Source organism: Rana temporaria, chromosome 1 (genome assembly GCF_905171775.1).
Source record: "Rana temporaria chromosome 1, aRanTem1.1, whole genome shotgun sequence".
NCBI lineage: Eukaryota > Metazoa > Chordata > Amphibia > Anura > Ranidae > Rana > Rana temporaria.
Genome location: NC_053489.1, coordinates 467,920,820 through 467,945,931, shown reverse-complemented (window position 1 = coordinate 467,945,931; position 25,112 = coordinate 467,920,820). Strand labels below are relative to the sequence as shown.

The window sequence follows — 25,112 nt, the reverse complement described above, 5'->3', positions numbered from 1 at the left end:
GCCTACACACGATCGTGAAAAAAAAAAAGCTCTGGAAAAGAGTGGTGACGTACAACACGTACGACGGCACTATAAAGGGGAAGTTCCATTCGGATGGCGCCACCCTTTGGGCGGCTTTAGCTGATTTTGTGTTAGTAAAAGACGATTTGCGCTTTTCTGTCTGTTACAGCGTGATGAATGTGCTTACTCCATTATGAACGGTAGTTTTACCAGAACGAGCGCTCCTGTCTCATAACGTGCTTCTGAGCATGCATGTTTTTTTCACGTCGTTAAAGCCCACACACGACCATTTTTTACAACCTTAAAAACGACAATGTTAAAAACGTCGTGAAAAAGTAGAGCACGTTCAAAAAAAAAATTAGGCCATTTTTTAGATCGTGAAAAATGCTCTGGAGCCCACACACAATCGTTTTTAATGACATTAAAAAAAAACGTAATTTTTTAGAACCCGAAAAACGGTCGTGTGTACGCGGCATAAGAAGTTGCGTGGCTGCAAGGTCCATGATGAATTATGAGAGACAAAAGGTTCACAAAGCTTTAACACCAGCCTAAGGCTGTTTTTCTCCATGTTATTGTAATTTTAAAATTTTATTGGGCTCAACTAAAAATACTTTTATGTACAGTAAGATTCCTTATCCTGGTGTGTTAGCTTTGTGAATTGAGCCTAATATCATATAATGTAAAAAGTGACATTGGGACACCTTTTGTTGTATGCTGGATGGTTTCAGTCATAGGAATAAAGGATTCAATGAAAGATTTTGATTATGTTTATAGTTTAAAATACTATTTTTAAGTTATATATTATAGTGACACGCAGCTTTTACCTTCTTTTGTCTGCATTTGTCAGATCTTATGATTAAATGCTCTGGTATTATGACTTTAAGCCTGGGTTCACATATGTGCGGCCGTAGGTTTGTACCTGGGGTCCAGTGTTCACTGGTTCAGGTTGCGATTGAGGTCTGAATATTTGCCTAAATTTGCACCTGAACCAGACCCAAAGACGAACAGGACCCTTTTGCAATCCGCCCTACGGCCACCCCAGACCTGTGTGAACTGGCTCCAATGAGGCCTGGTTCACACCTATGCATTTTTTAGTGCATTTTCAGTTTTGCAGAAACACATTACAGTCTAACATGGTTTCCTATGGATGTAGTTTACATATGTGCATTTTATGGAAAGGGCCAGGGATTTTTTTCTGATTTTTGGTTCCATAGACTTCAATGGATCAAAAGCATGTATTGAAAAATGCAAAATGCACCTGCAATATGCATACTGCAACCTGCATAGGTGTGAATCAGTCCTAAATGTCCATAAATTGCTTTGATATAAATCGATTATCTTATGGTTAATCACTATGACCTCAGTTTACACAAGACTGTGTTCCAAAGAAATACTTTTCATGGTCCCAATCTGTATACATTTCTCTAATGCCTAATGCAGCTTACACACGATCAGGCTTTTGCCCGGCCAAATCACATCGGAATTCTGACGGAATTCCATCGGAGAAAAATAGAACATGTTCTATATCTAAAGTCCAATGGAATTCATCGGAATTTCCGAAGAAAAAACTCAGATGGGGCTACACACGATCGGAATATCCAATTGAAAAAGTCTGTTGTTCTTTTTCCATCGGAAATCCTGATTGTGTGTACACGGCATAAGAGTAAAACCGAGCACACAGATATGATAAGCATGCCAGGGCATGCTATGGAACAGTTTTACTGGTAACAGTCAGTTAATTCCATTTGATTGTCAAAAGTAGTTTTTTTTTTTAAAAGTGTATTTTTAGCTGGACCCAATAAACTTCATGTTATAGTTAGTTACAAGGTTCCGTTTTTAAACCAAAATGCACTGCATGTTTTTTAACCTGTGTCCAAAAAGCTGAGATGGGGCAGTAAGGGATTTTGGGTAAGCACTCAACTTTAAAAAGTTGGGGGTTCCATTGTAGTGCATTGCACATATTGCAGGGAAAGCTTAGGTAAAGCTGATAAAACATCAGATTAATTAATTAATTTGGATTGCTAGTTCTTACAACTCATTTGCTGTCTTTTTTTGTTTTTAAAACTATTTTGTATTTTTATATTTTATTAAATTCCTTTTATTTGAGGTAATTTTATTTGTATTTGTGTTTAAAGGATGGGCATTTGTTTCAGGGGGTGATAGTTTGGGATTAATTAATTTGGGGAGGGGTATATTTTTTTATCAAAATTGGAGATACCTTCTGTCAGTAACATGCTGCTAGTCTTGAAAGAAAAAAAAGCAAGGTGCAAAAACAGTGTGCAGTTAAACCACCCAATATTATATCATTCACTTTACTGAACCCCTTATCCTTATAAAATAAATAACAGGCATACTGCTGGCCAGTTTTACTCTTTTATGTCTTAATTCTTGCAGTGGAACTCCAGCCTGTGCTGTTTTCGCTAGTACATTTGAGCCTAGCTTTGCTTCCTAAAGTTCTCCCGCTGATGGCTAGTTTTACACTACTGTATTATTTGAGGCATCTTAATTCCTGTGGTAAAATACTAGCCTGTATTCCATGTCTATAGTACATGTTGGACTTTGATCACTAATTAAAGAATATCCTACTTGCCAATTGTACACTGCTGTATCCTGGGTTGTACTCTGTATTAATGGTTGCTGTATGCAAAGCCAAACTAATTGTAAAAGAAAAAATGAATCTCACAGCCAGCTCAGTGTATGCTGTCAAAATTGTATTGTATACCACGTACAGCTTTAAGGCTTCCCCCAAGCATGTTATTTTAAAGATGTGTGTATTTTCAATGTTGCCCTTAAAGCCGTATAAAAAAAAAAATTCAATCTGCTTTAAGCTATTGCTATCTTTTTTTTTTTACATTGATACATGTTCCCCATGACAATACCCAGCTGTCCATACCTTTTTGTTTTTTGACAAGTGTTTGCCATTTCTAGGTAAGAATTTAACAACAGGATTTGCCTCCTATAGACTTCAGTAAATTTGCCAAACTTTGCACAAGACTGGCCAAACTCTCAGGCCTCGTACACACGACCGAGTTTCTCGGAAAAAAACAGCAAGAAACTTGCTGGGAGATATTTTTTTGCAGAGGAAACCGGTCGTGTGTACATTTTCGTCGAGGAAACTGTCGAGAAACTCGACGAGCCAAAAAGAGAGCAAGTTCTCTATTTCCTCGACGGGAATGGAGAAACTTGCCTTGTCGAGTTCCTCCACAGCCTAACAAGGAACTCGACGAGGAAAACGATGTGTTTCGCCCGTCGATTTCCTCGGTCGTGTGTACGAGGCTTTAGCGAATAAAACCCAGTAAAATTTGCCAATTAATAGTTATGAAGGATTCATCTAATACTCAATCAACTAAATGAGCCACCTGGTATTGATATGGTACACTAGGCAGACCCCTAGCAGGCCAAAGTTTGAGTACACACATAAAGCAAAATCTGCCCTATAGTAAAGCTTTGCCATAACTGCCCCCACCCTCTAGACCTGCAAGAAAGTGGTGGTTGCTATGGTGTCAGTGAACAGTTTTCCCACACCTGACGAAATGTAATCAGACCTTGAGGGTTGTGTTTAAAAAATATTGTCCTACAGTATGCCCCTACCAAGGCTTAATGCTGGCTATGCATAGCTCAAAATTTGGCAAATTCCTGCTAAATCAGCAAAAATGTGAGCCTATAGTGACCATTGATGACTAGAAAAAAATCAAAGAGCCTGGGTCGAAAATTGTCTTCAAGGAGATGCAGTCAATGTTTGGATATTCCAACAGCCACAATGTTAAGCCTTCTTGAACATTTTTTTTCCCACACTGCCTCATTCTGTATGCTGTGCATTAAATTCCCTTTTTTGCATTATTTCACTCTGTGTGGCATGCTAAACATTTTACACTGCCTCTTTCTGTACTCAGTGCTGTACACAGATCTATACCTACCTTATTACCATTGTCACATACTTTTTAGTCTTTCATTATATGCCATGGCAATTGGGGGCTTGTACAGTAGTGTTTCTTTCTTCTGTTGGATGGCCCTTAAAAATGTTTCCTATGTGGCCCTGTGATTCCAAGTATGCATCTGCGCCCTACCTTTTGTTTTTTTTTCTAGCCAGTCCGGCAATATTCAGAAGCAGCACAGGGAACAGACAGCAGGCAAATCCCATGATGTACCTGCACACTTTTAAGGTCCATGTGAAATCCAAATGGCACCCCATAATTCGTGCATTGTCATTGAAAAAAGGAGTGGGATTAAGGCAGCAGAAGAAAATCTTGTTCACACATTTAGACCCCTTTCACACTGGGGTGTTTTTCAGGGTAGCAAAGGGAAAAGCAGAGGGATCAGTGCAGTTTGCCATCTTCGCCTTGGGCACTGAATGACCTTGTCCTAGCACTAGATACAGGACTAAAAACTCTTTTATGGAAAATAAAACTGGTGTGGATGGTGTGGGTGGCTTAATAAAATAACTAAGGCGATAATCATAATAATACAAATAATGCTACCTCAAATATATTTGACAGACTACAGGTCAGGGTTGCTGGAGTGGTGATATGCAATACTGTCAGGTGTTGTGTAAGCTAATGTGAGATGTAGAGTGAAAACATGTATGCTTGCAAAACCTAGGCATGTGTGAAGGGGGGTAGCATTATGGAATGCAGTATGAGATGACATTTAGTAAGTGCTGGACATGTATACTTAATCATCAGTGTGTAGGTATAGAAATAACACAGATGTATTACAAGTTCTTTCACACTTAGGACTTATACACAAGAATTAAGTAATGAAAATTTGTGTGCATTATTACCTCAGAATGGTCTGTTAGAAGCACCAGTCCTTTCACAACATTTATTGGGTCACCGGTTGCTGAAAACATTTTTGACATTAAATCACTGTAACCCTGGAAAAAGGTTACAGGGCGAAGCTGGACATCAAACAAGATGGCTGACATTCCAGCAAAGGACTCCAAGTCTTCCTCTCCTTCATCAGCAGTTGCAGCTATTAGTGATTCAAGTCCTTGTGCTTCAATAACAACCTACAATAAATATTACAATAGTATTTGATTTAGAATTGCCTAAAAGTAATGAATATTCTATCACAATTCTGAGGAATAATTTAAGGGGACACGTAAATTAATTTACGTGGCTTATTACTAGTGCATGTATGAAGAACATGCATGTGGTTTCATCAGCTAATTGGATAATATCCTAAAGATAGAGAATTCCTATATCTCGCCACTGTCAAAAACTTTCATAATATTTACATCCTGAGCCTTTAATATGATACCCCATTTCCCTTTACTAAAGAGCTAGACCAACCACAACTGATATTTCAAAGTTTCCATAGATGCTAAAGAGTTAAACCACCTGATATTATTGTACTATATATCTCTCTGCAACTCTGTAGGTATGATCTCACCACTTGGTCTTGGTCTGCATACCTGCTGAGGTCATTAAGAGGATACACCAATCTCCTTGTTGGATGATTTATGCATTTTATTTTCAAGAAAATGCCATAGGAGGGTCTGGAATTCACAACAAAGAGCAACCCCCCCCCCCCCCCCCCAAAAAAAACATAGTTGACAGGAGGAGAGTCAGGAATTATTGTAGGGCAATAATGCTGCTAGAGTACCCATGACATATAACAAATCAGGCAGTAACTCAGACCAATATGTTTAATCTATAACTAAAATATAACTTTTGTGAGGACTAACCATCTAACTGTACAACATCCTAGAATATTAAGAAACATACCTAATATACGTGGTCCAGAGACTCTAGAATTTCAGAACATACTTTTTAACTAACTTTTACCCCTCCAGGTCAGAAATTCCGACTGTGTGTAGGCCCCATCTGACTTTTTCTGTTGGAATTTCCGACAGCAAAAATTTGAGAGCTGGTTCTCAAATTTTCAGACGGGAAAAGTTCTTGTCGCCAATTATGATCGTCTGCATGCAATTCCGACGCGCAAAAAAACACGTATGCTCAGAATCAGTTCGAAGCATGCTCGGAATCATTGAACTTCATTTTTCTTGGCTCATTGTGTTGTACGTCACCGCATTCTTGACGGTTGGAATTTTGTGTGACCATGTGCATGCAACACAAGTTTGAGCCAAAATTCTGTCAGAAAAAAATCCACGGTTTTCTTGTCGGAATTTCCGATCGTGTGTATGCAGCATAAGGGTAATCAATTATTCAGTACACCATGCTTTATGATGCAGGTAGTATGCAAGAAGTTAGGTAAGACCGATTCATAACAACTAGAGAAAAGATAATGGACACAAAAGTAGATATGTTCACCATAACAACCAGACAGAATTATTGTTTTATTTTCCCTTTCCAAATTGGTTACACCTAATTGGCTGCTACTGACAACAGCCCTTAATATTGGTCTTATTTCCCTTTCTCCAGTTTTACCAAATTAGTCCCAATGCATATTTATGTTCTGTGGACCACTTTGAGATGCAGTATATTAATTTTCTTTTCTACCAGCTTTTTTACTTTTTGTTTGAGTTGCTTTCATAGAGTTAGAGCCTGTTCACACAGGGGCGACTCGTCAGGCGACTCAGCCGCCTGACAAGTCTCGCTCCACTATGTTCAATGAAACCATTCTAATAGGAGCGACTCAAGTCGCTCCGACTTAGAAAAAGGTTCCTGTACGACTTTGGAGGTGACTCGGGGCGACTTGCATTGACTTCAATACAGACGTCATTTTGCAAGTCGCCTCTGAAGTCGTCATGAGATCGCCTTGACGAGTCGCCCCCAAATTCGTGCCGCCCCTGTGTGAACAGGCTCTTAAGGCCTTGTACACACGATAAGTCCAAACTGATGAAAACGGACTGAAGTTCAGTTTCATCAGTCCAAACCTACCGTGTGTATGGCCCATCAGACTTTTGTCCTTCAGTCCAAAGTTTTAGAACTTGCTTTAAAATCGGACTGATGGACGCCTGACCGATCGGTCGAAACCGATGGTTAGTACGCAAAAGCATCGGTTCAAAACCTGCGCATGCTCAGAATCAAGTCGACGCATGCTTGAAAGCATTGAACTTCGTTTTTTCAGCACGTCGTTGTGTTTTACGTCACCGCGTTGGACTCGATCGGATTTTGAACTGATGGTGTGTAGGCACATCAGACTTCAGCCTTCAGTCCGTTTTCATCGGATGGACTGATCGTGTGTACAGGGCCTAAGAAAACATTTATACAAATTAAAGCACCCACAATATGTAAATGGAAGTAAATACATAGGAAAGGGTCTTAATCCACTCATGGACCACAATTCTGTTTAGCGTTGTTTCTGTATTGTTAAGATAGACATTGTCCAAGATTTTCAATACAGTCACCTTAAAAGGTCCACTGTGTGCAGAATATTAATAATACTTTTTAGTAAAAACAGGTTAAATAAAAAAAAAAGCAAGGGAAGCCATCTGTTATATTACACAGGTGTATTTCCCTCTACTATGCTCCTATTACACATGTAGTTCTCAAGGTCCTGGGATGCATTTCAGCTGTTGAGGTGCTAATTTAGCATGAAATATAACATGTCAGGCAACACATCTTGAAGGAAGTTCTCAGTCTTCAGGACAAGGCCTAAAAGACACCACACAGAATCAGCAAGCATACTTACCAGGCTATTTGTAGTTTATAATTAAATTGCCTATGCTCTTAATTACCTGAATGGCATGAAGTTCTGTATTTTTGGAATATACAAAGGTATCCATGTTGCTTCTTCTTAGGATGCCTGAACCAGAGTAGAGGATGTCAAGACTATATGTTGCTGAGGAGTCAGGGCCACCTTAATGAATGAGAATATTCATTTAGAAGCTATCAAATTTAAAAGCTAATAAGAAAAATTAAAATGAACATATTCCATATACTTATCATTATATTATATTATTAAATGATTTTTTAGATCAATTATAACATCATTTTTTAATAATTACCAATTATGAAATAATGCTTTCATGTGTCCATAGACTTTTTAATACAGAGTGCTTTGTACAATACTGTACAACATGTTGGAAAGAGTACTTTTGATTGAGTGTTATCATTGGCAGCGATAAATACAGCACTATCAGTTTAATAAACTAGGGATGATGGCCATTGAGTAGTTCAACAACTGCTTCAACATTCATATAACCACTATTAAAGCCATGAATAAGATGACATTTTGGTGCAAAATAACAATTCCTTCCCCTTCCTTCAAGAAACCTTTCCAGTTATATTGGTGATCTGTTAAATACTGAAGAATGTGCAAAGCTAGGATCAGGTAAGCAACATGCAACACATGTGGAATTATACATTGTAATACTGGTGCTGCCTTTCTTGGTCCTTATTCACAGATAAGTAGAAGGGTTGAATGTTATTATGAGGACCGGAATGGGTTGATTCCACATCACTAAGGTGGTTTCTATGAAAAATAACTGTAGTAAAACTTCTTCAATTATAAAATGCATAATCTAGGGTCTCCAAACTTTCCAAAGGGCTAGTTTACTGTCCTTCATGCTTTCAGGGGGCTGGACTGTGGCCAGTGGGAGTAGAAAAATGCCCAAACGTCAATACAAGTAAACAATGCCCCATGATTGGTTTTAGTGAGAGGAAAATTGCCCCATTGTTGGTATAAGTGGGAGAAGGGCTGGGCCAAGGGCTGGATGAAGGCAGGCAAATGGCCATTTCTGCCCCCTGGACTGTAGTTTGAAGACCACTGATCTAGAGCCACAGATAAGCAGGTTTTATGTCCTTTAACTAGTTGCCGACCAGCCGCCGTCATTCTACGGCGGCAGGTCGGCTCTCCTGGGCGAGAGCCCGTAGCTATACGTCGGCTCTTTTAGTGGCCACTAGGGGCACGCGCACCGGGCACCCGCGATTGCTCGTTACAGAGCGGGGAACGGGAGCTGTGTGTGTAAACACACAGCTCCCGGTCCTGTCAGGGGGGGAAACGCTGATCCTCTGTTCATACAATGTATGAACAGAAGATCAGTGTTTCCCCTAGTGAGGCCACCCCCCCACAGTAAGAACACACCCAGGGAACATACTTAACCCCTTCCCCGCCCCCTAGTGTTAACCCCTTCACTGCCAGTGGCATTTTTATAGTAATCCAATGCATTTTTATAGCACTGATCGCTATAAAAATGCCAATGGTCCCAAAAATGTGTCAAAAGTGTCCGCCATAATGTCGCAGTACCGAAAAAAAAATCGCTGATCGCCGCCATTACTAGTAAAAAAAATATATTAATAAAAATTACATAAAAATACCCCCTATTTTGTAAACGCTATAACTTTTGGGCAAACCAATCAATAAACGCTTACTGCGATTTTTTTTTACGAAAAATATGTAGAAGAATACGTATCGGCCTAAACTGAGGAAAAAAATATTAATTTTTTTCAAAATTGTCGCTCTATTTTTGTTTATAGCGCAAAAAATAAAAACCGCAGAGGTGATCAAATACCACCAAAAGAAAGCTCTATTTGTGGGGAAAAAAGGACACCAATTTTGTTTGGGAGCCACGTCGCACGACCGCGCAATTGTCAGTTAAAGCGACGCAGTCCCGAATCGCAAAAAGTGCTCTGGTCTTTGGGCAGCAATATGGTCCGGGGGTTAAGTGGTTAAATGCCCTCTAAAATGCTGAAAATATGTTGTAGGAACTTATTACCATTAAAGTGTATTTAAAACCAAGAACAAAAGCTTATTATATTGCAACTTACAAGTTTTCAGATGTGGTGTCTGTATTCGTTTTTATCAGAATGTTTTTATTTTATTTTCACCTGGTGATCCTGCCAGTAACACACATCCTTCCCTATGGTGAAAACACCCACCCACTGTACAGTATCTATGAAGAAGTAGCATTGTCCCCCTAGGACAGGAAGTGTGTTGTCAGTTCACTTCAGGAAGTTAGAAGCTTATTGGATTTCTTCCAGGATTATTTCTCTACTTGCAGTAGGGGAAATGTGCATGCAATGGGGAGATGTGCTGATTTTTTTGCCAATGCACACAGTTTTAAAATAAGACATCAAAGTAAAAAAAATGACACATACGTGTTATATATCCAGAATAGGCCGATGAGGAGCCAGGTTTTGAGAAGCGGTCATAGTTATGAACTTGCATGTCCTTCAAAACCTCACGAATAAGCTTACTAAAAGCAAAGAATAAGTCAGCTCAGAATGTACAAGCAATTCCATTATATAAAAAGAAACTCTAAACATCCTATTAAAAATGTGGTTTTAGAGCATTTCATGCGTTACTTTAATTGGACTACTTGTAATTCTTTCAGCTTCAAAGTGCGATCCCTTCAAGAAAGGTTACTGAACCAAAAAAGAGGCTACAAAACTCAAACGCTGCATCAATGTAACGAAAAGATTAACCAAAAATCTAAATAGGGAAGCACAAACACTTAAAATCCAAACTTGTGGTTCTACAGTCTTTGTAAATGACAAAAACCATAAAAATATAAAAGCCAGGGCTCGTTCACCCCAGAATGCCCTTGCGATCTGCATGCAGGTGACAATATATTGTTAATGGTACTGCAGTTTGGTGTGGTGCGTTATGAAAAAGTGAGCGCTTAATGTTCAATATTTTCAGAGAGAAACTCATTTTAAATCTGTTTCTGTTATCGCATAATCCTCTTGCAAGTCTTGTTTTTTTTTTAATTAACATACATGTTATAATTACCCGCCCTGTGTAGTGGTTTTGCACAGAGCAGCCCAGACTCACTTCTCTTCTCGGGTCCCTCTTCGGTGCTCTGGCCCCTCCCTCCTGTTGAGTGCCCCCAACAGCAAGCACATTGCTGAGGGGGCCCCTGAGCCGAATCGCAGGTCCCTGTGTCCATTCAAGGAGCTGTGGCCTGGCCCCACCCCTTTCTCTCCTCAATGGCTGACTGAGTTTGATTGACAGCAGCAGGAGCCAATGGCACCACACTGCTGTCTCAACCAAAAAGGAGAGGATTCCTGGGCAGCAGAGACGTTCCTGCAACATTGCTGGATTTAGATGGGCTCAGATAAGTATTAGGCCCTGTACACACGAGAGGATCGATCCGCTGGTATTTATCCGCGGATCAGTTCCAGCGGATAGATCCTGTGGTGTGTATGGCCCAGCGGATATTTATCCGCTGATTTTTTTCGGGCCGATGGATTTCCAGCGGATAAAAATTTCTTAGCATGCTAAGAAATCTATCCGCTGGAATCCTGTCCAGTGGATTGATCCGGTGGTCTGTACAGACTCACCGGATCAATCCGTCCGATCACCTCCCTCGCATGCGTCGTAATGATTTGACGCATGCGTGGGAAGTCTTTACCTTCCAGCGTCGCCACGTCATCATCGCGGCGACGGCGCGACACGTCACCGCGGATGGATTCCGCGCGGATTTCGATCTGATGGTTAGTACAACCATCAGATCAAAATCCGCCAGAGGTCCCAGCGGATAATCCTCTCGTGTGTACGGGGCCTTAGGGTGACTGAGGGGAGCTGCTGCACATAGAATGCATTAAGATAAAAACCTTCTGCCGCCACTTTAATGCCTAAATACAATTTTGGCATGTGTTAAACAACTACTTTGTGCATCCAGGTGAATTATTGGGCTTTCATTTGGGGCAAATGGTAATAGATATCTCCTATTTTTTTTTATTATTATCAAAGGAAAACTGTCCCAAAATAGTAAAAAAATATATATTTGTTTCAAATGTAGCTGTTTATTTACTGTTACTACCATAATCACTTGTTGACCATCTAACTGTAAATATACATCATTACTTTACAGTTAATTTTTGCCATAACCCAGTATCTTTTTTTTTTACAAGGGGTTTGGCTTTATACAAAAGTGATCCCAGTGGTAGATTCACCACAAGATCACTTTTATAGGTGGTGGGAGCGGTGCCTCCTGCTGCTTCCCGGTCGTTTCAGAGCTTACCGGAGCCATCGGTAAACCAGGAACCAATCTGATGCGGACGATGGCTAGGCAGGAAGTCAAGTGAGGGCAAGATAGCCCCCACTCGGCTCTATGCTTTTGGAGGACCGGGGCAATGTCTGACGTCACTTCCTGTTCTCGGGCAGACAGCATTTTTTTTTTAGACAATTTTTTTTGCTTTTAGCCGGTTCGCAACCGGCTCACACAGATATACTGTGGTAAAATGGCTCTTCTGTACGAAATCCTTTATATATATGGCTTTGCCTAGGAGAGCCACCAGAAGGCGTGCGTGAATCCCCTGCATGGCGGGGAACCCGATGCGGGTGACCGGTGGGTGCGATCGCCCCTGGCCACTCACGATCATGTGCACGAGCGGGAGCAGGGGGGTTTGTGTGTGTAAACACACATATCCCTGTGCTGTCTGAGAAGAGAAGGACAGATCATGTCTTTCTATAAAGTAGAAAACACGATCTGTCATCTCCTATAGTGAGTCCCCTTCCCCCCCACAGCAAGAACACACCATAGGGAACACAGTTAACCTAATAACCCATCACCCCCTAGTGTTAACCCCTTCCCTGCCAGTGACATTTACATAGTAATCAGTGCATAATTATAGCACTGATCGCTCTGTAAATGTAATTGGTCCCAAAATGTGTCAAAAGTGTCCGAACTTGTCCACCACAATGTCACAATACCACAAAAAAATCTTTTTTTTTACCAAAAATATGTAGAAGAATAAATGTCGGCCTAAACTTTTTTTAAAAAAATGGGATATTTACTATAGCAAAAAGTAAATATAGTGTGTTTTTTTCCAAAATTGACGCTCTTTTTTTGTTTATAGCGCAAAAAAATAAAAACCGCAGAGGTGATCAAATACCACCAAAAGAAAGCTCTACTTGTGGGAAAAGAAGGAAACCAATTTTGTTTGGGTACAACATCGAACGACCGCGCAATTGTCAGTTAAAGCGATGCAGTGCCGTATCGCAAAAAATGGCCTGGTCATTGTGCAGCCAAATCTTCCAGGGCTGAAGTGGTTAAAGGTAAATGAGAGACGTCTTTTTGACCCCAGATATCTCAGTAAAGGTGGACCTATCATGCTTATTTCTATTACAAGGGATGTTTACATTCCCTGTAATAGGAATAAAAGTGTTACAAAAAAATGAAAGGGACAGTGTAAAAGAAATAAATTAAAAAATAAGTAAAAAGTAAAATAAATAAGAAAAATAAATTCTAAAGCGCCCCATCCCTCCGAGCTCACACACAGAAGTGAATGCATACATAAGTTGCGTCTGTGTATGTAAACGATGTTCAAATCACACATGTGAGTTATCACCGCGATCATTAGAGTGAGAGCAATAATTCTAGCACAAACCTCCTCTGTAACTCTAAACAGGCAACCTGTAAAAAAAATTAAAATGTTGCCTATTGAGATTTTTAAGTACCGTAGTTTGTCGCTATTCCACGAGTGTGCACAATTTTAAAGCAAGACATGTTAGGTATCTATTTACTGGACCTAACATTGTCTTTCACATTATACAAAACAATTGGGCTAACTTTACTGTTTTTTTTTTCATTCATTAAACTGTATTTTTGTTAAAAAAATTATGTTTGAAAGACTGCTGCGCAAATACAGTGTGACATAAAATATTGCCATTTATTTCTCTAGGGTCTCTGCTAAAATATACAGTACAGACCAAAAGTTTGGACACACCTTCTCATTCAAAGAGTTTTCTTTATTTTCATGACTATGAAAATTGTATGAATTAACACATGTGGAATTATACATAACAAAAAAGTGTGAAACAACTGAAAATATATTTTATATTCTATGTTCTTCAAAGTAGCCACCTTTTGCAGCAGACACATCTCTAGAACTGTTAAGAGGAGACTGTGTGAATCAGGCCTTCATGGTAGAATATCTGCTAGGAAACCACTGCTAAAGAAAGGCAACAAGCAGAAGAGACTTGTTTGGATAAAGAACACAAGGAATGGACATTAGACCAGTGGAAATCTGTGCTTTGGTCTGATGAGTCCAAACTTGAGATCTTTGGTTCCAACCCCCGTGTCTTTGTGCGACGCAGAAAAGGTGAACGGATGGACTCTACATGCCTGGTTCCCACCGTGAAGCATGGAGGAGGAGGTGTGATGGTGTGGGGGTGCTTTGCTGGTGACACTGTTGGGGATTTATTCAAAATTGAAGGCATACTGAACCAGCATGGCTACCACGGCATCTTGCAGCGGCATGCTATTCCATCCAGGTGACTACCTCTTGAAGCTCATCAAGAGAATGCCAAGAGTGTGCCAAGCAGTAATCAAGGCAAAAGGTGGCTACTTTGAAGAACCTAGAATATGAAATATATTTTCAGTTGTTTCACACTTTTTTGTTATGTATAATTCCACATGTGTTAATTCATAGTTTTGATGCCTTCAGTGTGAATCTACAATTTTCATAGTCATGAAAATAAAGAAAACTCTTTGAATGAGAAGGTGTGTCCAAACTTTTGGTCTGTACTGTATATATATATATATATATATATATATATATATATATATATATATATATATATATATATATATATATAATGTTTGGAGATTCCAAGAAATTTTCTAGCAAAAAAATACAGATATTTACTTGTAAACAACAAATGACAGAAAGACTTGTGTAGTCAGTCCACAACAGCACTTAGTAGCTGTGCATTTCAGGCACATCAACAAGTATTTTTCTGTATTTGCCCGATCTTTAAAGGGGTTGTAAAGGAAAAAATGTTTTTCCTAAATAGCTTCCTTTACCTATTGCAGTCCTCCTTCACTTACCTCATCCTTCCATTTTGCTTTTAAATGTCCTTATTTCTTCTGAGAATCTCACTTCTGTACTTCTGTCTGTAACTCACACAAATGCAAGGCTTTCTTCCTGGTGTGGGAGAAGCACTCTTGAGGGGGCGAGCAGGAGTGTCTGGATGCCCACTAACACAGCAACTCCTTTCTCTATATGCAAAGTAGAGAGTTCCTGACTTGCCTGCTTGCCCCCTCCCCCCTCAAGAGGCTTTCTCCACACCAGGGAGAAAGCCTTGCATTACGGTGGTGAGTTACAGACAAAAGAACAGGAAGTGAGGGTTTCTCAAAAGAAATAAGGACATTTAAAAGCAAAATGGAAGGATGAGATAAGTGAAGGAGAACTGCACTAAGGTAAAGGAAGCTATTTAGGGAGAAAAAAAAATCCTTTACAACCCCTTTAAAGGGATACACCATAGGGGAATGTGCATGTATTGCAAGGATGTATTGCATATTTTTTTTTATACAATTACAATTTATTAAAGCAGTACAAAATGCAATAATCCAAAGAAACTAAGCCTGATTAATCATCAATGCCTATGCTAGCATTGATCCATTGTTTCCCTGTGATCTTTGGTACCTGGCAGGCATCTGGAAATGAAGAATATCTTGGAACACAGAGAGCATGTACTTGTTCATTTCTAGCGGAAGTTGGCCAATAGAAAGAAGCAGATTTTTTACTTCCATGTATGTAGGGTTGCTGTTCAGTATTATATTTGCTGCGGATGTCCTCACTGTCTTTTCATGTATTCTATAATTCTGGTGGTAGATGCGATTCATAACTTTTTTTACCTAATTTAGAAAAAGAAAATACGTGCAATAGATAAGAATGTAGTAACTGTTTCATACACTTAAAGATGATTGTACTTTGTACGCTGTACTCAAAAAGGCAAGTGGAGGACAAGGAACTAGTCCCCAGTGTTGCCTGGGGTCTCCCTGCAACTCAATTTTTTCCTCTTTATTGGCTTATTATGCCTTGTTTCACACCATGTCTTCCTTGTGAAAGTGACAATCTTGTGAGCAGAGGGCTTTGCTTTCTCATGCCTTTTTGGTGACTGGTGATCTAACGACTGGTGGGGTAATATTTAAACCGGAGGTTCACACAAAAAGTGAACCTCCGCTTTTTGGATCCCTTCCCCCCCTCTGGTGTCACATTTGGCACCTTTCAGGGGGGAGGGGGGTGCAGATACCTGTCTGAGACAGGTATTTGCACCACTTCCGGGTTCTGACTCCCGCAGGGAGTCCAGCCTTGTGACGTCACACCCTCGCTTTCTTCTGGGAAACACTGTTCCCAGAAGAGATCGGGGACCAGTGACGGCGCGCCACGATCCTCGCGCTTGTGCAGTAAGAAATCGGGCAGTGAAGCCGCAAGGCTTCACTTCGTGATTCCCTCACCGAGGATGTCGGCAGAGGCAGCCGAGGACCGAGCGATTGCTCAGCCTCGTCTGCTGACATCGCCGGGAGTGCTGGACAGGTAAGTGTCCATTTTTTAAAAGTCAGCAGCTGCAGTATTTGTAGCTGCTGGCTTTAAAAAAAAAAAAATGGGTGGACCTCCGCTTTAAGAACATCAGGGAAGGTGAAAAAAAAACACAATTCCAAGAAATGGAAGAGCAGAAGCAGCTTCCTCACCATAGATATTTAAGAACATCTGGTAAGGTAAAGGAAGTACAAATCCAAGGAATGGAAGAGCAGAAGCAGGGACATTCTTGTCCTACTTGTTCTCAGGTACAGCTTTATCACCAGCAAGGAAAACAGTAACCAACACAGTAGTGATATCACAATTTTTCCAAATTTGTGAGACTAGAAGTCAGTGGCAGCTCTGCTGATATACAGCTATGAGGCTAAGGGCTCATGGACACAGGATGTTTAAATAACGCTGTCAGGAAAAAGCAGCGTTTAAAATGTGCTTTGATCACATTTTTGAATAGCGTTTATGAGCGTTTATGCACGTTTTTGAGTGTCAGCGTTTTAATCGCTTTTACAGAAAAAACACTTCCTAAAATGTAAAAACTGCAAGTGAAGCTACAACGTTTAGTCAAATTTTTGGGCTCCTGGACGCACTGGCAGTTGTTTATTTTTTACTGCATCTAAATGCTTATGCCTCCAAACTCCTCTGAAAGTTTATGTGTGCATTGACACATGGGTTAACGTGGAGGAGAGTTCAGAAGCAGTAAAAAAAATGCAATTCTCCACTAAAAGCAGTAAAAAAATATCCTGTGTGCATGAGCCCTAAAAGGCACAGAAAGGCCTAGGCACAGGAAGAGCACTGCTATTTTTCAACAGGAATTCAATGTAAATCATGGATTTTTTCCTACAGATTAGGCACAAATAACATTTCTAGATGTTCTCTAATATAGCAAATCTTCACTTTTAAGTTTAGGTCCACTATAAAAAAATATAATCTTTAACATTCAATTGTGTATTTGATATTTTATTTGCAATGTGTATATGATGTAGTGTTTTTTTTGTCTTGTGCTATTGCAGAAGAGTTATCTTTTATTTTTTGAATATCATACTGAAATTTGAACTGATTTCTAACTTCACATTGTCGCTTTCTCTACATCTGAATATCAATAAAATGTTGCAGGTAAAGATGTATTAAAACAAATTCAACCAAATGTAAAGTTGTTTCAAATTATTAATGCTAGTGACCTTATTTTCATAAATGTCAGATATCAATATAGTCATGGCAATCTTTAAATGATGAATTATAGATACACAGGCCCGGATTCAGATACATTGGTGTATCTTTTGGCTGGCGTAACGTATCTCAGATACGTTACGCCGCCGGAAAATAGGGCGCAAGTTCCGTATTCAGAAAGAACTTGCGCCCTAAGTTATGGCGGCGTAACGTCTGTGGTCCGGCGTAAGCCCGCCTAATTCAAATGGGGATGATGTGGGCGTGTCTTATTTAAATGAATGGTGACCCCACGTATTTTACATTTTTTACGAACGGCGCATGCGCCGTTCGTGGAAGAATCCCAGTGCGCATGCTCGAAATTACGCCGCAAATCGTCATTGCTTTAGACGTGAACGTAACTTACGTACAGCCCTATTTGCGAACGACTTACGCAAACGACGTAAAATTTTCAAAACTCGACGCGGGAACGACGTCCATACTTAACATAGGATACCCCTCATATAGCAGGGGTAACTTTACGCCGGAAAAAGGCGAACGTAAACGACGTAAAAAAATGCGCCGGGCGGACGTATGTTTCTGAATCGGCGTATCTACCTAATTAGCATATTCATTGCGTAAATATACGGAAGCGCCACCTAGCGGCCAGCGTAAATATGCAGCCTAAGACACTTACGCCGGTCGGATCTTAGGGAAATCTATGCGTAACTGATTCTATGAATCAGTGGCATAGATACGACAACACAACTCAGAGTTACGATGGCGTATCTGGAGATACGCCGTCGTATCTCCTTTCTGAATCCGGGCCACAGAATGTAATAATAGAGAAAAGGAACATTACAAACAAATATACAGACACAGACATAATCATGCTTCTTTTTCAATTATCACCAACCTCTGACCTTTAGTGGCAGTTCCTAAACACAGAATTAAGGTCAACAACAAAACATGTACAGTGGATATAAAACGTCTACACACCCTGTTAAAATGTCAGGTTTCTGTGATGTAAAAAAATGAGACACAAATAAATAATTTCAGAATTTTTTCCACCTTTAATGTGACCTATTAACTGTACAACTCAGCTTAACAACAAACTGAAATCTTTTAGGTGGAGAGAAGTAAAAATAAAATAATATGGTTGCATAAGTGTGCACACCCTAACAATAATGCCTCATACACCTGTCGGGAAAACTGCCATGAGAGCTTTTGGCTGGGAAAACCGGCCATGTGTATGCTCCGTCGCAGTTTTCCCGACAAAAAAGATAACCCGCTTCCCGGCGGTCTTTTTCTTGGCAGTTTTTCTATGTGAAAAGCTGTGATGGAGCATACACACGGCTGGGATTCCCAACCAAATCTTCATCGCAGTTTTCCTGTCGGGAAAACCTCTTGTGTGTAGGGGGAAAAACTTACCGAGCAGGTTCTCGGTTTTTCCCTCGGGATTCCCAGTGGACTTTTTACCGCCGGGAATCCCATACGCGTGTACTAGGCATAATACTTTGTTGAAGCACCTTTTGATTTTATTACAGCACTCAGTCTTTTTTGGGTATGAGTCTATCAGCATGGCACATCTTGACTTGGCAATATTTGTCCACTCTTCTTTGCAAAAACACCCCAAATCTGTCAGATGGTGAGGGCATCTTCTGTGCACAGCCCTCTTCAGATCACCCCACAGATTTTTCAAACCTTTGTTGATTTGGTCGTATGCTTTGGGTCATTGTCATGCTGAAAGATGCAGTTCCTCTTCATGTTCAGCTTTCTAGCAGAAGCCTGAAGGTTTTATGCCAACATTTCCTGGTATTTGGAACTGTTCATAATTTCATCTACCTTGATTAAAGCCCCTGTTCCAGCTGAAGAAAAACAGCCTCAAATCATGATGCTGCCACCACCATGCTTCACAGTGTGTGGTGTTCTTTTGGTGATGCAAAATGTTGTTTTTGCGCCAAACATATCTTTTGGAATTATGGCCAAAAAGTTCAACCTTTTCCCACATGCTTTTGGGAGATTTCAGATGTGTTTTTGCAAAATTTAGTCGGGCTTGGATGATTTTCTTTATAAGAAAATTCTTCCAACTTGCTACTCTACCCCATAGCCCAGACATATGAAGAATACAGGAGATTGTTGTCACATGTACCACAGAGCCACTGCTTGCCAGATATTCCTGCAGCTCCTTTAATGTTGCTGTAGGCCTATTGGAAGCCTCCCCGGACAGTTTTCTTCTCGTCTTTTCATCAATTTTGGAGGGACGTCCAGTTCTTGGTAATGTCACTGTTGTGCCATGTTTTCTCCAAAAAAAAAGCCCACAAATTCTAACAAACTCCAAGCATTGATTATGCAAGAATGGGCTGCCATCAGTCATGATGTGGCCCAGAGCTTAATTGACAGCATGCCAGGGCGAACTGCAGAGGTCTTGAAAAATAAGGTTTACCACTGCAAATATTGACTCTTTGCATAAACGTAATCTAATGGTCAATAAAGGCCTTTGACACTTATTAAAATGTTTATGTAATTATACTTTAGTATACATTGCCTTGCGAAAGTATTCGGCCCCCTTGAACTTTGCGACCTTTTGCCACATTTCAGGCTTCAAACATGAAGATATAAAACTGTAATTTTTTTTGAAGAATCAACAACAAGTGGGACACAATCATGAAGTGAAACAAAATTTATTGGATATTTCAAACTTTTTTAACAAATAAAAAACTGAAAAATTGGGTGTGCAAAATTATTCAGCCCCCTTAAGTTAATACTTTGTAGCGCCACCTTTTGCTGCGATTACAGCTGTAAGTCGCTTGGGGTATGTCTCTATCAGTTTTGCACATCGAGAGACTGAAATTTTTGCCCATTCCTCCTTGCAAAACAGCTAGAGCTCAGTGAGGTTGGATGGAGAGTGTTTGTGAACAGCAGTTTTCCGTTCTTTCCACAGATTCTCGATTGGATTCAGGTCTGGACTTTGACTTGGCCATTCTAACACCTGGATATGTTTATTTGTGAACCATTCCATTGTAGATTTTGCTTTATGTTTTGGATCATTATCTTGTTGGAAGACAAATCTCCGTCCCAGTCTCAGGTCTTTTGCAGACTCCATCAGGTTTTCTTCCAGAATAGTCCTGTATTTGGCTCCATCCATCTTCCCATCAATTTTAACCATCTTCCCTGTCCCTGCTGAAGAAAAGCAGGCCCAAACTATGATGCTGCCACCACCATGTTTGACAGTGGGGATGGTGTGTTCAGGGTGATGAGCTGTGTTGCTTTTACGCCAAACATAACGTTTTGCATTGTTGCCAAAAAGTTCGATTTTGGTTTCATCTGACCAGAGCACCTTCTTCCACATGTTTGGTGTGTCTCCCAGGTGGCTTGTGGCAAACTTTAAACGACACTTTTTATGTATATCTTTAAGAAATGGCTTTCTTCTTGCCACTCTTCCATAAAGGCCAGATTTGTGCAGTATACGACTGATTGTTGTCCTATGGACAGAGTCTCCCACCTCAGCTGTAGATCTCTGCAGTTCATCCAGAGTGATCATGGGCCTCTTGGCTGCATCTCTGATCAGTCTTCTCCTTGTATGAGCTGAAAGTTTAGAGGGACGGCCAGGTCTTTGTAGATTTGCAGTAGTCTGATACTCCGTCCATTTCAATATTATCGCTTGCACAGTGCTCCTTGGGATGTTTAAAGCTTGGGAAATCTTTTTGTATCCAAATCCGGCTTTAAACTTCTCCACAACAGTATCTCGGACCTGCCTGGTGAGTTCCTTGTTCTTCATGATGCTCTTTGCGCTTTAAACGGACCCCTGAGACTATCACAGTGCAGGTGCATTTATACGGAGACTTGATTACACACAGGTGGATTCTATTTATCATCATTAGTCATTTAGGTCAACATTGGATCATTCAGAGATCCTCACTGAACTTCTGGAGAGAGTTTGCTGCACTGAAAGTAAAGGAGCTGAATAATTTTGCACGCCCAATTTTTCAGTTTTTTTATTTGTTAAAGTTTGAAATATCCAATAAATTTCGTTCCACTTCATGATTGTGTCCCACTTGTTGTTGATTCTTCCAAAAAAAATTATAGTTTTATATCTTTATGTTTGAAGCCTGAAATGTGGCAAAAGGTCGCAAAGTTCAAGGGTGCCGAATACTTTCGCAAGGCACTGTACCATAGTAACATCTGACAAAAAGATCTAAAAACACTAAAAACACTAAAGCAACATACTTTATGAAAATTTAATATTTGTGTCAAAACTTTTGGCCACTGCTTTAGTTGTTCCTGCTATTTGGAAATAACCCCTTTTGGTTTTTGGAATTTGATGCATGGACACATCTTTATTTTCCATTACATTGGGCTTAGAAGCTAGGCAAGACTTGACCCCCTGGCCCAAGCAGATCTACAACAAGGCAGCAAATATAATCTGTTTTTGTGGTTACATTGTATTGTTTGGTTTTGGATGGAGTAGAGATGGATTGGAACTTCTGTCAGGCTTTTACTGCTAGCAAGGGCTCCGTTAACGATCTAACCACATTTTTTTCTTTTTTTTTGCTGAAGATGATTTAATTGAACAGGAAAACAGAGAAATATATAAATAACAGGCATACGTAAAGAAATAAAAATCTGATGAGGGTTATAGCTCCCTTTGCTCTTGTTTGTGTCTGTGGTGCTGTTCACACAAGCAAAATTGTCAGAAGGACAGAAAATTTGTGGAAATCTCTCTAACAGAGATCAGAACGGCAATAAAAACATGACAGGGGTTTTAATCTTTCCCCTTCCACCTGGAAGTTTTGACTGGACATACACTTTAATGTCAATTTCTGAATGGTTGCTGCCACTTGTTCCTGGCTTGTTGTTGTTTTTATTATTGATTATATGTATGTCACGTGTAAGTTGCAAATGTGAAGAATGTCTGCATAGTAGTTTACCTCATCAGTGATGAATGATATGTCATAATTCTGAAGAGCGCCGATCGCAATGCTGCTGACAGGCCCCTCCCCAGATTCTGAATATTTCAGCAGCATTGGAATCCCTTCCGGCAGATTGGCATTTTTCAGGGCTAAAAGATATGCTTTCACATCAGAAGGTTTGCTTGCCTTTTGCAAACCATTTAAGATTAACTGCTTGGCTTCCTGAACTGCCTGAAATTAAAACAATACAGATTATATCATTTGAAATGCACTGTACAGGGCAGAAATCCTATACGTTGTCAACTAGTTAAACTTTACTATTTATAACTGTTTTCACTTTCTGTATGACAGAATAAACGTCATGCCATAAAACCCCTGGCACATGACAGACCTTGTACATATTCATGGTCTGACAGTGCTAACTACTTTTCAGTTTCCTAAAACTACCAGTTTGGCAAAATTATGATTTTTTTTTCATTACTTGATGTAAATAAATCAAAATATGTGCAGGCCATGTATTACCTATATGCAAACTGTTTTACCTGTCAAAATATTTGAAATTCTGTTTAGCCAGTATTCTGATCCATGCACCCACCCTGACAGCATAGCCAGGCTGGTTACTTTTTTTTTTCACTGCAAAAAAACTGCTCAGTCGCCATTTTATTCCCTGCACACGAATAGCCATATTCAGAAAGAGTTAGGCCGGCGTATCAGTAGATACGCCGACCTGACTCGGAATCTGCGCCGTCCTAAGTTTAAGTGCATTCTCAAACTGAGATACACTTAAACCTAGCTAAGATACGACGGCCTGCGCCGTCGTATCTTAGGGTGCAATTTTCCTTTGGCCGCTAGGTGGCGCTTCTGTTGAGTTTGGCGTAGAATATGTAAATGCCTAGATACGCCTATTCACGAACGCCCCTACATGAATCTAGCTATAAATATAAAATGAAGTGAGCATTGTCACACTGAAAAGGTTGTTTCTTTGCTTTCACTTGGATACTAGCAGACAACCCTGAGCAATGCAGTAGAGCCTGGCTGACTTTTTCTCACCCATGTGATTACAGTAAGCTAATAAGAATAGGGATTTGGCACTTTTAATAAGAATATTTATAGCTATTTTCAAGTTTGCATTCTATTGATTATCAAAACCTATACTCTAATGCCCCACACATACGGTCGGAATCTCCGACAAGAAATATTTGATGCAAGCTTTTGGTCGGAAATTCCGACCGTGTGTAGGCCCCATTGGACATTTTCTGTCGGAAATTCCGACAGCAAAAATTTGAGAGCTGGTTCTCAAATTTTCCGACGGCAAAAGTTCTTGTCGGAAATTCCGATCGTCTGTATGCAATTCCACCGCACAAAAATCCTACACATGCTTGGAATCATTGAACTTAATTTTTCTCGGCTCGTCGTAGTGTTGTATGTGACTGCATTCTTGACGGTCGGAGTTTCCAACAACACTTGTGTGACCGTGTGTATGCAACACAAGTTTCAGCCAACATTCCGTCGGAAAAAAATCCACGGTTTTGTTGTTGGAATTTCTCAGCGTGTGTACACGGCATAACCCAGTGTTTCTCAACTCCAATCCTCAAGGTGCCCCAACAGGTAATGTTTTTAGGCTTTCCATTATTTTGCACAAGTGATTTGATCCGTTTCACTGCCTTAGTTATTACCACAGCCGTTCCATCTGCGAAAAATCCTGAAAACATGACATGTGGCCTCAGGTGGGGAACCCGAGGGCATGAATTGAGAGAGTGTGCTGCCATGCAGCCTCAGGTGGCAGTCCTGGGGCCTGAAGTTAGTAAGATTGACCCTGGTTCTGAAGAGAGCTGGCTGGAAGGGCTATCTATTCAAGATCTGGTCTGGTATCAGTGGTATAGAGCAGAGGCGTAACTAGAAGCTTCAGGGCCCCGGTGCAAGAAATCCCCCCGCAAAAAATAGAGTTACGTACCGGTAACGTCTTTTCCAGTAGTCTTTCAGGACAGCCCACAATTGAGAGATACTCCTCCTCTTCCTCTAGGAAACACTGCGCCAGCCCATAAATTTCTCACTCCCCCTGCCAGACCTCAGTATTTATACGAGCACCTCCGGTCAGCTGGGGAGACACAAGAACATGTTAATAACATACAATTACATATCAACATCATGTCCTGGTCTTGAAATCAGACTTCCTCTATTCGGGTGGGTACCCAGGGCTGTCCTGAAAGACTACTGGAAAAGACGTTACCGGTACGTAACTCTATTTTTCCCCTCCCGTCTTTCAGGACAGCCCACAATTGAGAGGATAACCGAGAACTTACCAACTAGGGTGGGACTATGGCTTGCAAAACCTTTCGTCCAAAGGCTTGCTCACCTGCCGAAACCAGGTCCACCCTGTAGTGTTTAACGAAGGTGGTGTAGCTGGACCATGTTGCTGCTTTGCAAATCTGTTCCGGCGTTGCTCCCGCTCTTTCTGCTTGAGAGGTTGCCAGCGCTCGAGTGGAGTGTGCTTTAATTCCTGTAGGGATATCCCTACCAGCCAAAGTGTATGCTTGCTCAATGCTTAGTCTTAGCCACCTGGCAATAGTGCGCCTGGATGCTTTGCATCCCTTCCTGGTTCCAGAAAATAAAACAAATAGTGAGTCTGACCGTCTAAACGGTTTAGTCACCTCTAAATAATGTAGGATACTTCTCCTAACATCTAACGTACTGAAACGTCGTTCCCTTTCCCCCGAAGGGTTGGAACAAAAAGAGGGTAAAACTATATCTTGACTCCTGTGAAACTTTGAAGTCACTTTAGGAAGAAAGGCTGGATCGGTCTTGAAAACGACCCGATCCGGGAAAATAACACAAAAAGGGGGTCTGATCGATAGAGCTTCTAGCTCGCTGACCCTCCTAG

At 40.5% G+C, this 25,112-nt stretch overlaps 1 protein-coding gene across 1 annotated transcript in view; it reads right to left on the bottom strand.

Moving 5' to 3' along the window:
* Positions 1-25,112, bottom strand: part of LOC120932843 (microsomal triglyceride transfer protein) — a 115,736-nt gene that overhangs the window by 9,504 nt on the left and 81,120 nt on the right. The window contains 5 exon segments of the mRNA XM_040345627.1: positions 4,781-5,008; positions 7,643-7,764; positions 10,005-10,102; positions 15,282-15,493; positions 22,250-22,462. Of these exon segments, the coding sequence (XP_040201561.1) occupies positions 4,781-5,008; positions 7,643-7,764; positions 10,005-10,102; positions 15,282-15,493; positions 22,250-22,462 (873 nt within the window).